The sequence below is a fragment of the Amblyomma maculatum genome, chromosome 1, assembly GCF_055883805.1.
Source record: "Amblyomma maculatum isolate TAMU_Amacu chromosome 1, ASM5588380v1, whole genome shotgun sequence".
Taxonomy (NCBI): Eukaryota; Metazoa; Arthropoda; class Arachnida; order Ixodida; family Ixodidae; genus Amblyomma; species Amblyomma maculatum.
The window spans coordinates 286,798,277-286,813,920 of record NC_139344.1 but is presented as its reverse complement, the minus strand read 5'-3'; the positions used below and the strand labels follow the sequence as shown (position 1 = coordinate 286,813,920).

The following is a 15,644-nucleotide window of genomic DNA, read 5'->3' as shown; positions in this document are numbered from 1 at the left end:
AGAGAAGAAATTATTTAGAAATACCTCTTGCTCGCCTAGGATTGCCATTTACAGTTTGTCCTCCTCTCCTTTGGTGCAACCATCAAAGGCTATGCCCTAAACCCGGTGTGCGACTTACTTCGGAATTATAATATTGCTACTGGAAGATTTTAGTGTTAGTACTGGTCTGTTTGAATAGTACTTTTTTATTATTTTTATTTTACAATTTTAATCCTTTTTTCATTGTTTTCTATTACTATCACCTCAAAATTTCAAATTATTTCAGTAACACTAACTCCTAATTATTAGGTTATCTATCATAGTCAAATCGACATTATCAATTATATGTCACCTACAACGAATTCTGGCCAATCCCTCACTGTGGTTATGTGCCATTATAACGAGGAAGAAGGTTGGTGCTAAGAGAAGGTTGGCGCTGCTGTGTTTCTATGTGCTGTGTCATCAGCTGCTGTGCTTCTTCGATTAACCTTGCCATGCGTGATCTATATTGATGCCCCACATGAACTGCCCCCACGCAAAGAACTTTCAGTTGGTTGGAATTACAGGGAATGCCCAGAATGAGTCAGAATAGGCTACTTATTCACTTTTGTTTCCGTTTGGCCCACAAATGCCAGAACAGGAAAATCATTATAAATGCACATGCTGTAGATTTAGGTCAATGTGACAGGTAGACTTCCTTCCAGAGCAGCTTCAAATTTATTGACGTCAAAAATTTCTTTTGGGAGCACTTACCAATCCTTAGCCGATCAAAAAAAAAGCAGGACTTAGTGCATGAATACTCGCAAAGTTATATGCATTTTCAATGGCTTAACATAAGTTATTTCCATCTTTATCTTCTTGGTCAATAGACATATTCTGAAGGCAGAATATATGGTTAATTTTTTTTACGCAGTAACATCAGGATGCCATCTGAAATCATGAGCTCTGTGAAACTCATGAGTTGAAACTAGATTTAATGAAGTTGAGGGGAGCCATGAATTGTTTCGATAAATCGAGTGAGGCATTTCTCAGTCCTATAATTTGGTACATACGATTATTAGGTGCGGCGGCACCCAAAAAGCTACCGCAGCATCATTCTTGCGAAACCTTAATGCTCTCAAAATGAAAGTGGTCAGCAAAAATGAATGGCACCGTTAGCGCACAAGAAACAAAAATTGTTACTCATCAGGTGTCCACAGAAACAAGTGCTCGGACTAACAACTGAAGGTTTAATGACGCAAGTGTGACAAGTGCGACAGATACTGCACCTTTCCCTTCCTGTGAACCAATAATTATTAAGAAGAGCCCCAGAAGACTACAAATTTATTTTCCAGCAATAAAGTCCATAATATTTGCCTGTCCGCGCTTTGTGAGCAATGACCGCACTGATTTCACGGTCTGAAGTGCTACGTATAGCACTATAGGCCTAACAAGCCGAGCTTGAGAGACGCATGCACTAAAGGCACGAGGAAATATCCGTAGAAGCACAATGGCGAACGAACCACCCGAAGCACACCACAAAAAAAAGCATCGAACAGCAACACTGCCCCTTGGAATGCGACACGAGACTTTATTACCGCTATCACCGTCTGGTGAATTCAACTGAACACTACTACTCTTGTTTTGCGCAGCGCAGTTTGAAAGAAAGCGGGATGAAGGTGCCCCACAATGTTACCATGGGCTAGCAGTCAATAAATTTTGGGGGTGCTCTCTACAAAAGACCCAAAATAGCCCCTTTCCACCTTCATTTTTCAAATTAAAAAAAAAAGGTTTGTTAAATCGGAACAGATCACGGAATTGATTTATTCTTTTGAGTTAGTCAACGCATTGTATCCTATGGGCGTCTGCGGGGAATTACAATATCTTCATTAAATCGAGACTTTCGTTAAATCGAGTTTTGACTGTATTTGCAGAAAGAAAAAAACGGTCCGCCTTACTCTAATTTTTCTAAACAATCAGCTCTATAGTAACTAGGAAGCAGCACACTAGGAATACACACAGACAGCAAGGGACAAGCACTCCTGTCTGTGCGTATTGAGGATGTGCTGCTTCTTAACTACAAACCAACTACCCATCATCTGCTTTACCAAACCTATAACATGGCACAGGACCTTACCGCAACTTTCTTACTACTCACCCGAATTTGTCCTGTAATCTCTTTTGGAAAGAGAAGGCACGATCATACATGCATTTTTTATTGATAGAGGAGCTAGTACAAGTCAACGGGACTGATGACGATCATGGTATGTTATCAAATGGCCTGCACTGAAATGTTTCTGCATATGTAATCACTTCCTAAACCAGATAATTCAAATATCTTACAAAATGATGTGCATGAAGAACACAAGCAATAACAAAAAAAGAGCAAGCATTAACATCCTTACCCCATTACAGCCAAACTACACAGAAGAGCAAAGAGAATGAATAAATTTCTGTACCCTAGGCAGTAACTTCCAGTCCTCAACTACCAATGAAGCAACAAGGTGTGGTCCATGTGCTCCCAAGGCCACTAAAACATGAGTTTTCGGGGGCATGATAAATGCTGCCTGTAGCCCCCGTGGCTGCCAACACACCACAAATGGAGCCAGGCCTTCACACAGCTGCTGCCAGAGCTGCGGGCTGGGAGGGCTGGGTCCAAGGCACAGAGTGGACGTCTGGGCCTCCAAGCAGCCACTGCCATTCAGCCTGCAGCCAAAGAAAAAGGGCAACAAGGATAGCTGCCAACCGAGTACTTTCATGAACACCGTAAAATTAAGATTTCATTTTGTCAATAAACTTTCTGACTAGTACTATATATGTGAATCCAAACATTCTTCATACTGAATTCACAGTTCTGCTCTCATTATTATTCAGCACTATCACCGAGTGCTTCAATCAATTTGGCCTTTAAGGGATGAAGAAAAATGTTTCAATTACGAATGTGCCTAAATGAACTGCCTAAAACAGTTTTGCATCAGAGTAATTTTATCTAATAAACGCCTGGAGTATGGTCATCTATACAACATTTGATATGAAAACTAACCGACGATAATATTTTGCAGTTTTGTATTTTCTTTGTACACACCGTCTGGAAAGTCTAAGGACTGCTACAGCATCCCAAGTGCATCTTTTCACAATGCAACACAGTAAGAGTAGTGTCTTCACAAAACAGCCTCATTGCATTTTGAGGATACTTTCCCACACATACATGACTCAAAATGCAAAGGGCAGTGGAAGCATGAGGATGCAAGTGCGAGAAATATATTTATTTTTGCCCCACCCCTTGCGCAATACCTCTTTAAGGTATAAAATACATATAGGCATTAGAATGGCAAAAAGCCATATGATCCCAAAATAAAACACAAAGGGAGTGCTGCCCAAAGCAGACTTAACAGGTGCAACTGGCCGATGTGTGCGCTCGATGAAAGAGGTGAGATGACATGAATTTAGGAGAAGCAAAAGTAAAATTACGCTGCTAAACCATATTCCAGCAACGAGGGGGCTTCCGACTGTGTTGCGCCTACCATAGTGCACATGCCCGAGGTCTGTTCCATGCAATTCAGGTTTGAGGAGGCCTACCTGGACGATTGCTGGCTCTCCGGGTTGTGCCTGAAGGTGACACCATATGAATTTACCATTGTGAGCCCACCCATATCAAAGTTAACGAACGTTTGGTGTTATAGATTTACTAATATGAACGACGGCCAGAACCGCGCTTCTAGTTCAAATTATCAAAATTAACAGGGTCCTAATTAACAAGATTTTACTGCAGTATCGGTTTCGACATCAGCATGCGTGATGCCGGACACTCGCACCTCAAGTGATGTCAGGACAGCTCAACTAGTACTCTGTTGCTTTTAAAAGGAAAGCATTCTTAGTTGCTAAAAGCATCGGAACTCCATCAAACATGAACTGAATGAGGGAGGGAGAGCAAATGCCAACAAGCCACAACACCTCCCGTAGCAGACCCATTTTGGGGCAAGTCCATTACCATGACCACAGTAGCAAACATGAAGCAGATGAACACGTTTCATTGTCATAGAGGTTAATATTGTTATGGCGTATGCTTCTGGCTAGGAACATAACTGAAGGTCAAATTAGTGCTAGCATCTGAAATATTTGTCCAATAGGGGGTACAGGAGCTTTCACAGCCATGCTTCCACGCAGCGCACACACCCCTTGTGAATTCATGGCAATGTTCCAAAGAGACACAAGCCATGACGGACTCCATAATGTGAGAGCTCTCAACTGATTCTGACCACATGGAGTTCCTTATCGTCAAGTGTCCCCTTCATATACGTTCCCCTTGGATGCCTAGCATGGTGTGCTTCTGCATGTGCAAGCACGTGGCATCTATGTCTGGCGAGTGTCTATCGAGTCATTGAATCAAATGCAAAATGTAGTGCAGATATAAATGCTTCAATCATATTATATGCAAGTGAAAAACTTTCTCTCTTTCTGCTATTCCCAAATTACACCTTGTACAATATGCAGACCTGTATTTATACTGGTTTTTACCACACTCAGCAACAGTCGTACAGCTGCACGGAAAGTTGACTCATCATGCTACATCTAACAAGTCATAAAAGCACATTTGAGAACAGTAAAATCTATCTGGTACACTTGCAATTTGCCCAGTTTGTAAGAAAAAGGCAGGCGGCAGACCACCACACCATGCGACACATTTTAAGCACTAGGAGTGGCATTCGAAAAAAACATGAACAAGTTTCCTACCTAATGACATAGCAGCAGATGGTAATGTCAAGGAGCTTAGGAGGGTGAATTACAACAGCCAATAGTGGAACTGACATGCTTTGAGCTCCATGAGCACACAGCTGTAGTCTCTTGCAATGACCGTGCGAAATTAGGGGTGCATAAATATTCATAAATATCCATCAATGAATTAGCGGTGAGGGGGAGAGCAGAAGAGTTCAGGATCTCGCTACAGAATAGGTATTCAGCTCTAACTGAGGATGGCGACATTACCTTAGAGGCAAGGAACAATAATTTCAGAGATATCATTATTGAGTGCACGGTAGAAGTAGGCGGTAGGATAGTTAGAGAGGATACCGGTAAGCTGTCTAAGGAGACGAAAGATTTGATTAAGAAACGCCAGAGTATGAAAGCTTCCAATCCAACAGACCAGATCGAATTGGCCGAGATATCAAAGCTAATCAATAAGCGCAAGGTGGCCGATATAAGGAAGTATAACATAGAGAAAATTGAGCATGCTGTAAAGAACGGGGAAAGCCTTAAAGCGATAAAAAAGAAATTGGGCATAGGCAAAAACCAGATGTATGCGATAAGGGACAACGAGGGCAACGTCATCACTAATATGGAAAAGATAGTCAAAGTAGCCGAGGAGTTCTATACAGATCTCTACAGTAGCCAAAGTAGTCAGGACCGTAATGAGATTGGCGGTAGGAAAAAACAGTCAGACGTTCCACCAGTGACGAAGGACGAGGTCAAGAAAGCACTAGAAACTATGAAAAGGGGGAAATCAGCTGGAGAGGATCAGATAACTACAGATTTGCTGAAGGACGGGGGGGGATATCGTGCTAGAAAAACTGGCCACCCTGTATACGCAGTGCCTGGTGTCATCGACGGTATCGGAACCATGGAAGAATGCAAACATTATCCTCATTCACAAGAAAGGGGACTCTAAGGACCTTAAAAATTACAGACCAATCAGCTTACTGTCTGTTACGTATAAGGTATTTACTAAGGTAATCGCTAATAGAATCAGGACAACCTTAGACTGCAATCAAGCAAAGGATCAAGCAGGCTTTCGGAAACGGTACTCTACTATCGATCATATCCATACCATCAATCAGGTGATAGAAAAATGCTCGGGATATAACCAGCCCTTATACATAGCATTCATTGATTACAAAAAAGCATTTGACTCAGTTGAAACCTCGGCGGTGATGCAGGCATTGCGAAATCAGGGGGTAGACGAGCCGTACGTGAATGTGCTGGAAGATATATATAGTGGCTGCACAGCAACCATAGTTCTGCATAAAGAAAGTAACAAAATTCCCATAAAGAAAGGTGTTAGGCAAGGAGACACAATCTCCCCAGTACTATTCACAGCTTGTTTAGAAAAAGTATTCAGAGACTTGGAATGGGAGCAGTTAGGGATAAGGGTAGATGGAGAATACCTCAGTAATCTGAGATTTGCTCATGACATTGCCTTGCTAAGCAACTCGGGGGATGAACTGCAAATAATGATTGATGACCTAGACAGGAAAAGTAGAAAGGTAGGCTTGAAAATCAATATGCAGAAGACTAAGGTAATGTTCAACAGCCTCGGGAAGGAACAGCAGTTTACATTAGGTAGCGAAATATTGGAAGTAGTAGGCGAATATGTCTACTTATGACAGGTAGTAACCGCAGATGCGGACCATGAAAAGGAAATAACAAGAATAAGATTGGCATGGAGCGCATTTGGCAAGCACTCGCAGATTATGACTAGCAGCTTACCGGTATCGCTCAAGAGGAAAGTATACAACAGTTGCATTTTGCCTGTACTCACCTATGGGGCTGAAACGTGGAGGCTAACCAAGAGAGTTCTACTTAAGTTGAGGACAACCCAGAGGGCTATAGAACGAAAAATGGTAGGGGTAACATTAAGAGATAGAAAGCGTGCAGAGTGGGTCAGAGAAATAACTCAAGTTACCGAAATTCTAGTGAAAATTAAGAAGAAGAAATGGACATGGGCAGGACATGTAGTGCGAAGAGAGGATAACCGATGGTCGCTGAGGGTAACAAACTGGATTCCAAGGGAAGGAAAGCGTAGCAGGGGGCGGCAGAAAGTTAGGTGGGCGGATGAGATTAAGAAGTTCGCAGGGGTCAAGTGGATGCAGCTAGCACAGAACCGGGTTAAGTGGAGAAATATGGGAGAGGCCTTCGCTCTGCTGTGGGTATAATCAGGCTGATGATGATGATGATGATGATGAAATATTCAAAATTTTAAAATAGTACTAAATCGAATACTCTTATATTCGATGCACTGACTGAAACAAATAGAACATATTCGAAATTAACTGAATAGTTTTCGAACTAAACCACAGTCCAAATCAGGCATGTCATAGTTTTTTTTTAATGGCTTTTTAAGGAATGGGACACTCCCGACATCGTACAGCATGCTCAGCGCTGTAATGCTGTCTGTTTTTATAGCGGTATTCATGATGCTCAGATGGCCTCGGAGTGTTAAATACTTGAGTGCAATGTCATTATATTAACTTCTGTGCTGCAATCGTATGCAGCTATGCAATGAGAGGTAAGCTGCTGCACCACTGATAAAGTGGTCACACAAGCCGAATATTTGGCCTGGCACATCTCTTCAAACAAATATGAAGTAGGCAAACATCATACAATGCATCAAAATAGAGCACCTGTACCAGGCACACCCAAAACCACCAGAAAAAATGAGTTACAAATAAGCCCGCAAGTACTGGTGCTAACCCTTGCAGGTGTGATATGCCGTCATCGGATCACCTCTGTCCTTGCATCGTGCTGTGGAGTCTCCCCCACTCATAGCATTGCTATGCAAGCTGCATTGGAGGTGGCTGTTGCTACACTTGAGCAACCAGCACGATCATGAAATATTTAATTTTATTTACGACATTACGGGAGTGGTAATCATTACAATTTATTTCTTATTTTGGTTTCAGTTCTTCAGTGTCATTTCCAGTTTTCAAGGAAAGTCTGCATGTAACAAAAACCTGGACGCAACAAAAAATTGCAGACTATTATCAGTTTTGTTAGGTGTTTATATTCAATTCAGTTTTGAAAAGTACTTTTCATGCAACACTATGTGAAATGCAACTGGCTACAACAAAGCTGTTGCATGTGAACAATGTTATCTATGCTACTAGTTTCCAGTATTGAAAAATGTCACAAAAACTATTACATTCCTTGGCCAATTGCAGTCAACCTGATACACAAGACCCCGGTGTCAGAACTTAGTCTTTTTTTTTTTCATTCTTTCTTTAAATATTGAATAATTTTATTTTTGGTTACGATAGATAGATTTATTGTAAGGAAAGGCAGAGAGGTTGGCCAGAATGATTAAAATCTGGCCCGCTACTCTGCACTGGGGAAGGGGTGAAGAAAGAAGATCATGATGGGTGGCGATGTGGGAGAAGGCATATGAAATATATATACAGGCACAGCAGCTAGCTTTACAAGCGTGAATCAAGTTTAGTGGCCACAAAAAACGGCAAAGAGCCCGCACTGCCTGGACACCCTTCCCCTTGTCCTGCCAAGCGCCCAGCAGTAGTTCCTCCGACAGAGGCCTCTTGTCCAAACGCTTCAAGGAAGCGGCTAGCACATTTTTTTCACATGCATACACTGGGCACAGCAATAATATATGGTCCACAGTCTCGGGGATTGCACAAGTTAACATTTCGGGGAGTCCACCAGTCCAATTAAATGTAAGTACCTGCGCGTGAAAGCCACGTTTAAGCGAAGTTTATGTACCAAGCATGCATCATAGCGTGGAATATCAAGCGGAACATAAAATTTCAATGTTGCATCGAGCCTTTTTAGACTAATGTGTCAGGCGTCTGGCTGGGCCCAGTAAGCTGCCCTAGCATTCTTCATATAGTTCGTAAGAAGGCACGTCGTATCCGCTCTTGAAAAAGGCACAACTGTTGGGAGGCCATTGCTGAGTGCACTTTTTCGCTTCAACATCGGCCTGTTCATTTCCACGGAGCCCACATTGAGCAGGGATCCATTGAAACATCCTGTGGCCTTGCAGTTTAGCAGATGTGAGATGTGATTTTTGGTTAAATTTTCTGCAATATTCAATGATGTACTTCCTAACGAGCAGGGATCCATTGAAACATCCTGTGGCCTTGCAGTTTAGCAGATGTGAGATGTGATTTTTGGTTAAATTTTCTGCAATATTCAATGATGTACTTCCTAACATATCAAACCTGAACTGAAATGGGCAGCTTTGTAAATATGTACACACACGAAATAATTGATTGCAATAAAAATGTTCGAACATTATCTGTCAGTGACCGCCACACAGGATTCCTCTGTTGCAAAATGTAACCTGCTACTAAGGCTTCTCGTGAAAGGCTAACTATCGATAAAATTGAAATGTCAGAAATTTGAGAGCAAGCAGTTGAGTCTGGGAGAGGCACTTTTGCTCCTGGAGGAATGTTGGGACGGCTACCCCCGCCACCCTTTGGTCCGGAGTCCTTGCTGGTACAACTCTGGACTTTTTTTGCAGGTTAGAATTAATGAACTGCAACAGTGCAACTTTCTGAAATTAGTTAATTCTTCAACAGACCACAGAATGAGCTCAACTACCAGGCACTTTTTGAATCGTGCACTTGCTTCTTTCCAAACCATTATTTATACCGAATCTAGCGAAAAAAGTCAGCTGACAAATTTTTACTGGTCATGAAGCTTTGTAGTAACTGTGTTGTAAAGTTATTACTCTCAATCAATCAATAAAAGAAAACTTAAAAACAAATCTGCATGAATTGCATGCAAAATATCTGCACCAATAGCCTTTCCAGCCGGTCTCTTGTTCAAAACGAAATATTACTTGTACTTGAACTACACTAACTAAATGTTTTTTCCAGTAAGGGGAATACAAAATGAAAGCCCCATACTAGCTGATACAGTATAATTTCATTAATTTGAACCCCATTAATTCAGACATTCAGATCATTTGAATTAGGAGCGTGGTCCCGGACGCATGTTTGTTCGGACATGGGCCGGTTAATTGCCACAAGAGATGATCCCGTCACAATACAACTTACACAGCCAGCGAAATAGGCCTCTCAGCACCTCAACAGTTTCGCATGCCATCCTGTGGCTGCGTGCATCGGCCATTCGCAGTATTTTGGATACTGCTTGGTATGTCACTGCTCTTTTATTTTCCATTTTAGAATGGTGTCCCTCATGTGCATCTGCATGCTGTACACTAAAACTGCACGCTGGACACCATCTGTGCAGTGAAGCATCCTTCAAAACTGTTTTAGAACCACTGCTACTGCGTTGCATTGAGAAAAGGGTGATGGAGGCCTTCACGACTTTGGAGCGCTTCAACATTCCTTAGAGTGTGCAGAAAAAAAAGCACTTGACTAAACTGAAAATGTCGTTCTCACTTGGGTTTCATCTTAAATGCAAACATCTCACTTGGGTTTCATCTTAAATGCAAACATCATGTAGCTGTTCATTAAATAAAATTGTTGCAATGCAAATGGGTTTTGGTAATTTTTTCAGGCCCATTTGGATAATTTCAACTTTCGGTTAATTTGACACTTCTCCTGGTCCCTAGAAGGCCGAATTAATGAGAGTTTACTGTATGAACTCTCATTAGTTAAGCACCAACTCCATTTTGATGTCCAAGGGAAAGGACTCCATACTGCTCCCAAAGGCTGTGCCAGACCATGGCCCGATATGTGTCTGGCAGAGGCTCCTCTGGCACGGGTAGCGGGAGCAGCAAATCTTCAAAGTGAACCAGCAGAGGTTCCAGCCAGCACACATGGCTGCAGCTGTCCAGGCTAGTGAACTCAGCCCTGCACACAACAGTGGACAAGGCTAGACCAAACAAGCAACCACCAGACTCTGAAAGCACCTCTAGTTTAGTTCATTTCAGAAAAAAATATGATGTGTGAAGCTACAACATAAATACTCGGCCTTCTTTACTTTATCCAAGAGAAAAGCAGAACATGAAGAAAAAAACGTTTATCGAACATATAGCTGCCTACACTGCTTTTGAAGTCAGTGCAAAATTACAGGACTTTGATGTGCCACTAACACTTTGATTGCGATGAGTCACATCATGCAAAAGTGCTTGAAATGATATTAACCAAAGTATCAATTAGTGCATGGATATCGCTGCGTTCTTCTCTATGGAACTATGGCAGGTGCAGCCGAAATCACAAACACATGAACTGCCCTCAGCAACACGGAGCTATAGTCACCGAATAACTGCAGTGGGTGCAGTGAAGTGTCTGACCTGAGCCTCTCATCCAACTTTCCAAGTTTACTCTCAAATCCTTATTTATAGAAAAATGCTTGCAGAAGGGGAGAAACTTGCACTAAACCCCACATCACTTTACCATGATAAACTCGTCCAGAAGCAGAACTTTGTGGTTTTTACTGCATAAGAAAGTCATCTAACCTCACAGAGATGTAGCAGGGTGCTGAAGCTTGCGGGAAAAGTGCGACCGGTATGTTAACCCCTGCAAGAAAGATGAGGCAATAAAACTAAGTTGCCTCCAATAGCAGAGGAAAGAGCTTACAAAGAACGATATTCACATACCACTGTCATTTTTCCAGAACACAGAGGCCTCCAAACCTGGTAACAAATTAGAGCCACAGATTAGCAGTAGTGAACATAATAGCACTGTGAAATGTCACGACCACAAGTGCCAAAGATACCACAAATGGCAATCTGTTGCGGAGATGCCGTTGACTATTTTTACTTCTTAGCACACATTTAGGCCGAAACAGGCCCAACTGCGGCTGTCCTTGCTATGAAATCCACTTTTGCCCATACCTTTTCGAAACATTGCAAAGAAAGAAAGATGGCAACAGTACCATACTATGGCTTGCAGCCACACAAAGTGATGAGATCAATTTTCAAAAAACAATGCCACATGCTAGCGACTCCATTGATGTTTGCCATTAAGTTTATGAAAGCAATGCCCACAAAACAAACGGCACATACCTCCTCACCCATTTTGTTTGTGGCCATACCATGATCCGCAACGATCACTTATGAAGTAAGCACACAAAGACCCTGGCCCATGTACAAAATTTAGCCCACCCTTCTTCTGAAGTTGGCACAAGTGGCATGATGATAAGGTAGCTGCAGTAATCTAGTAACCTTATTACAGACTGAGACAGCATGAAGCAACAGCCCTTTCAATGGAAAGAGAGGCGACCAAACATTCCTCATGACAAATGCAAATTGATACCTTGGGCAGTACCCCAGTCTTTAGGAGGAGCCAGGTTCAACTGCAGGCCCATCAAACAATCAAACTGCGGCTCCACAGATTCCTGAACATCAAGTGAAAACAGATTGTTGTGCACATATGACTATGGTAACAGATTGCACAAGCAGCATATAATAGAGTTCAACAAAAGCAATGCCTCCAAAAGAATCAACCTGACCAGTCAGTAAATGAAACCTCACAGATATTAGTGGAGACCATCATGCACTAAGTTGTGCAGAATGTACAGGTGTCTCAAAGTGGTTCTGGCTATGAGGGACATTGCAGTGGAGGGCTCCGGATATTTTGACCACCCAGGGTTCTTTTATGTGCACTGACATTGCACAGTACACGACTTTTAACCTTCATCAAAAAGTGGCCATCATTGACGGGATCAAACCTGTATCCTTAGGATTAGCAGTCATGCAACTTAACCACAGAGCCATCATGGCGGGGTAGCCAAATGTTTAGGGGCGTCCTCCAAGGGAAGTAGGTTTGTAATATGAGTAATTAGTCATTAGTGTCCACCCAAGCACACCCATACAGCTACAATAGAAAGCATCCCATTGTGGCCGTATGACCATGCTTGGGTGGATACTTGTTGAGTAATTACTCCAGCCATTACAGAAGTGGATTCCCTTACCACAGCGTTCAAAGACAGTTCCCCTAGGCAGTCCACATCTGGCTCCCACAGTGGGTGCCTGCTGCAGGCCGGATGTGGTACCACTACATGGAGGGCCAAAAGCTCACCACATGTATTTAATTGTTCCTTCTTTACATGACCGCTCCTCTGAAATCCACCGAGCCTCCCCTGGCTGTGAGCCAACAGCCCCTTCTACAACACAGTTTGTGCTGACAAGAAGCTGCCCACTTACTTGAAGATGATGCCTACACTGCCCATGTGCGCTCATCTAATCCCTGTATAGCTGAGCAATTGCAGTGCACTCCCCAGACAGCTCTACACATTCTTGAAAGAAAAAAACCAGTTCACTCTCGCAATGCAGGGAACTTTAGCATGTCACCTCTAGTGAGCTGGAGTCCTAGATTTAATGAATTTATGAAATTCTGTGCTACGTAACCAATGGCAGCATAAACCACAAAATTGCCATCCTCTACTGTTTGTTATGCAGAAATGTAATGCTAAGCTCTTTTCATTATGCAATGACAAGTATAAATGATTCCCATTAACCAGTAAGTATGTACAATTATTCCAACAGGCAACCCCAGTGATGAAGAGCTATGCTAATCCACCATCCACAACAGCTAGCAAAAACCAAATGTTCCCCAAAGAATATTAAATATTTCTGTTGGAGACATTTAACAAATGCATTTGTCCCTCTGATTGGTGCATGACAACCTTATCTACCAAGTGTATGAAAAGCTGCTATTACCAAAAATAATCTGCAGGGAATGTGGACAACATGTTGAAAGGCCGACTCCAGGAATGCCCTGTATCGCTGCAGGGCAGCAGTGGACAGATGCTGGGAAAACTCGGCTGGCATCTGGTCACATGGCTTCAGCCGGCTGCCTTTTGGAAGCACCCGCTCAAGCCGCAGAACCTTGGTGGTGGGACTTGCCACAGTAGTGGGCACAGGAAAGTCAGCTGAAGCATCAAGACAAATGAAGTGACTTTAATTACACAATACAGAGACAGGACTAGGGAATCAAAGACAGCAGAAAAAAAACCCACTATGTTTGGAAGAGTGGTATATCCACTAGTTGATACTGCTTCAATTATTAGTCCAAGGAATACACAGAGATGCAACGTGGCTTCTCCATATATTGCCATTTCCTCCCACATCCCTGTCCACATTCTGCACCCCTAGTTTTTTGCAGTGGGAAGTTTTAAATTCCACAAATTCACAACAAATAGTCTACACAATTTAAAGGAATGATAACGCACACAAAATAAGTTAGGTTTCGAAGCATGCCTTCCATAGTCCAAATACATCTTTATTATCCTAGCCACTGTGCAACCACAGTAGGCCTTGTATCTTCATTAAAGCCCCGTCATGGCGGTGCCGCGGTCAAAGCGCTCGACTGCTGTGCCCAAGAATGCGGAATTGAATCCCGGCAGCCACTTTCCAATGGAGGCGAAAAGCAAGGCACCCGTGTACTGTGCGATGTCAGTGCGCGTTAAAGAACCCCAGGAGCTCGAAATTTCCGGAGCCCTCCACTACAGCATCTCTCATAACCCGAGTCACTTTGGGACGTAAAACGCCATAAACCAAACCAAACCAAGTATCTCCATTATAATGAAAATGGCTGTAGCAGATCCACGACACACAGTGCTTTCTGCAGGGAACTCAAAGGGAAATGAGGGGCTCGTTATGAAACCCGAATGAAAGAAGCCAACTGTTGACTATAGGCTTTATTATTATAGGCTATAGACCAGAATTAGTGTTGTAATCATTTTGGAAAGAAAAATAACTACAATCTAAAAGGTAAAAACAACGCGCCGATAGTGGGAATCGAACCCACAACCTCCGAATATTGCATTCGGTGCTCTTACCAACTGAGATACCTCAACCTGGCGGTAACACACATTCCACGTCCGCCACTAAGGATGAGGGTGACGCTGGTGAACTCTCTCGCGGTTTGTTTACAGGTAACATTAATACCCAAACAAGTAGCAAGTTGGACAGCCATTGATGCAGCTCAGTTGGTAAGAGCATCGGACGCAATATTAGGAGATTGTGGGTTCGGTTCCCACCGTCGGTGCATTATTTATCCTTTTACTTTGTAGTTCATTACCTTTCTTTTCAAAATGATTACAGCACTAACTCTGGTCTATAGCAAAAACATGATTAAAAGAAAAATATCCCCTACACTCTCCTTGGCCTCGCTGACTGCTGGCTTCTTTCAATAGTGCTTTCTAGTCGCTTGAAGGAACCTATGATGCCTAGTAAATTTATTTGTCTTGTTCTCTGCAATGATGAATGAGGCATTAAACTATGCAAATCACCATGTGACACTCACCACTGACCACTAAATAACCTAGAAATTAATTTCTTCTCTCATCCTTTATATTCTTTCTCATCAATAAAACAATGGCTGCAACGTGCAAGCTGTTCTTGGGTTACTTTAGGCATGACAGAACAATGTAACTGCAGGTATTTCATTTGTTAACATTCCAGCTTTTGAGACAGGCTGGCTTATGCATTGTAGGGCATTGAAACTATGCATATTGCAGCCTTTTATGCCCAACAGGTCTTACCTAAACACAGCCATACTTCAGTCAGTCGTCAAAATGGAAATGAGAAAAAGTTTAATTATTTAGCAGTCATAAAGGAAACGTGTACCTAAATGTGTAAAACCGCACTTGAAAGAAGAAAACACAGAAGCAAAATTTGATGTCTACGCTAATTTAACGAAAAAAATAAATAAATAAATAAAACGATCTTATTACGGCCCCCTAATGACTGACACTTGATGACCCAGTGAGCAATCCTGTGCCTCCTGTGGCGACTGTGCCCGGAACTGGGACACAGCCCTATGAAAGATTATCATCCACCTGTCGCTCACGTTTACCGCTGGATAGCCCAATACCGAAACTACCGAAACTAGACAGTGTCCCCAGATGGGTGCAGAGAATACTTGAAACTAAACATTTTTTCTGCTACCATTCATACTGCATTTGAAAAGCACCAATACCCCTTTTATCCCCACGAAAGGGCATAAACACATTTTCAACATTATTGCTAGCTTCCTCAAGTGGAT

General features: G+C 42.5%; 1 protein-coding gene across 4 annotated transcripts in view; it reads right to left on the bottom strand.

The window, feature by feature from the left end:
• Positions 1-677: 677 nt before the first annotated feature.
• Positions 678-15,644, bottom strand: part of LOC146206757 (uncharacterized) — an 84,174-nt gene continuing 69,207 nt past the window's right edge. For 3 of the 4 annotated variants that reach the window (XM_084591561.1, XM_084591560.1, XM_084591564.1), the window contains 6 exons: positions 13,316-13,527; positions 11,910-11,991; positions 11,252-11,287; positions 11,111-11,171; positions 10,350-10,502; positions 678-2,664 (listed from right to left, as the gene is read on the bottom strand). In XM_084591561.1, the coding sequence (XP_084447687.1) occupies positions 2,379-2,664; positions 10,350-10,502; positions 11,111-11,171; positions 11,252-11,287; positions 11,910-11,991; positions 13,316-13,527 (830 nt within the window). In that variant the 3' untranslated portion in view covers positions 678-2,378. Of the gene's footprint in view, positions 2,665-10,315; positions 10,503-11,110; positions 11,172-11,251; positions 11,288-11,909; positions 11,992-13,315; positions 13,528-15,644 lie in introns of all 4 variants that reach the window. The other variant, XM_084591563.1, reaches the window with a different exon arrangement.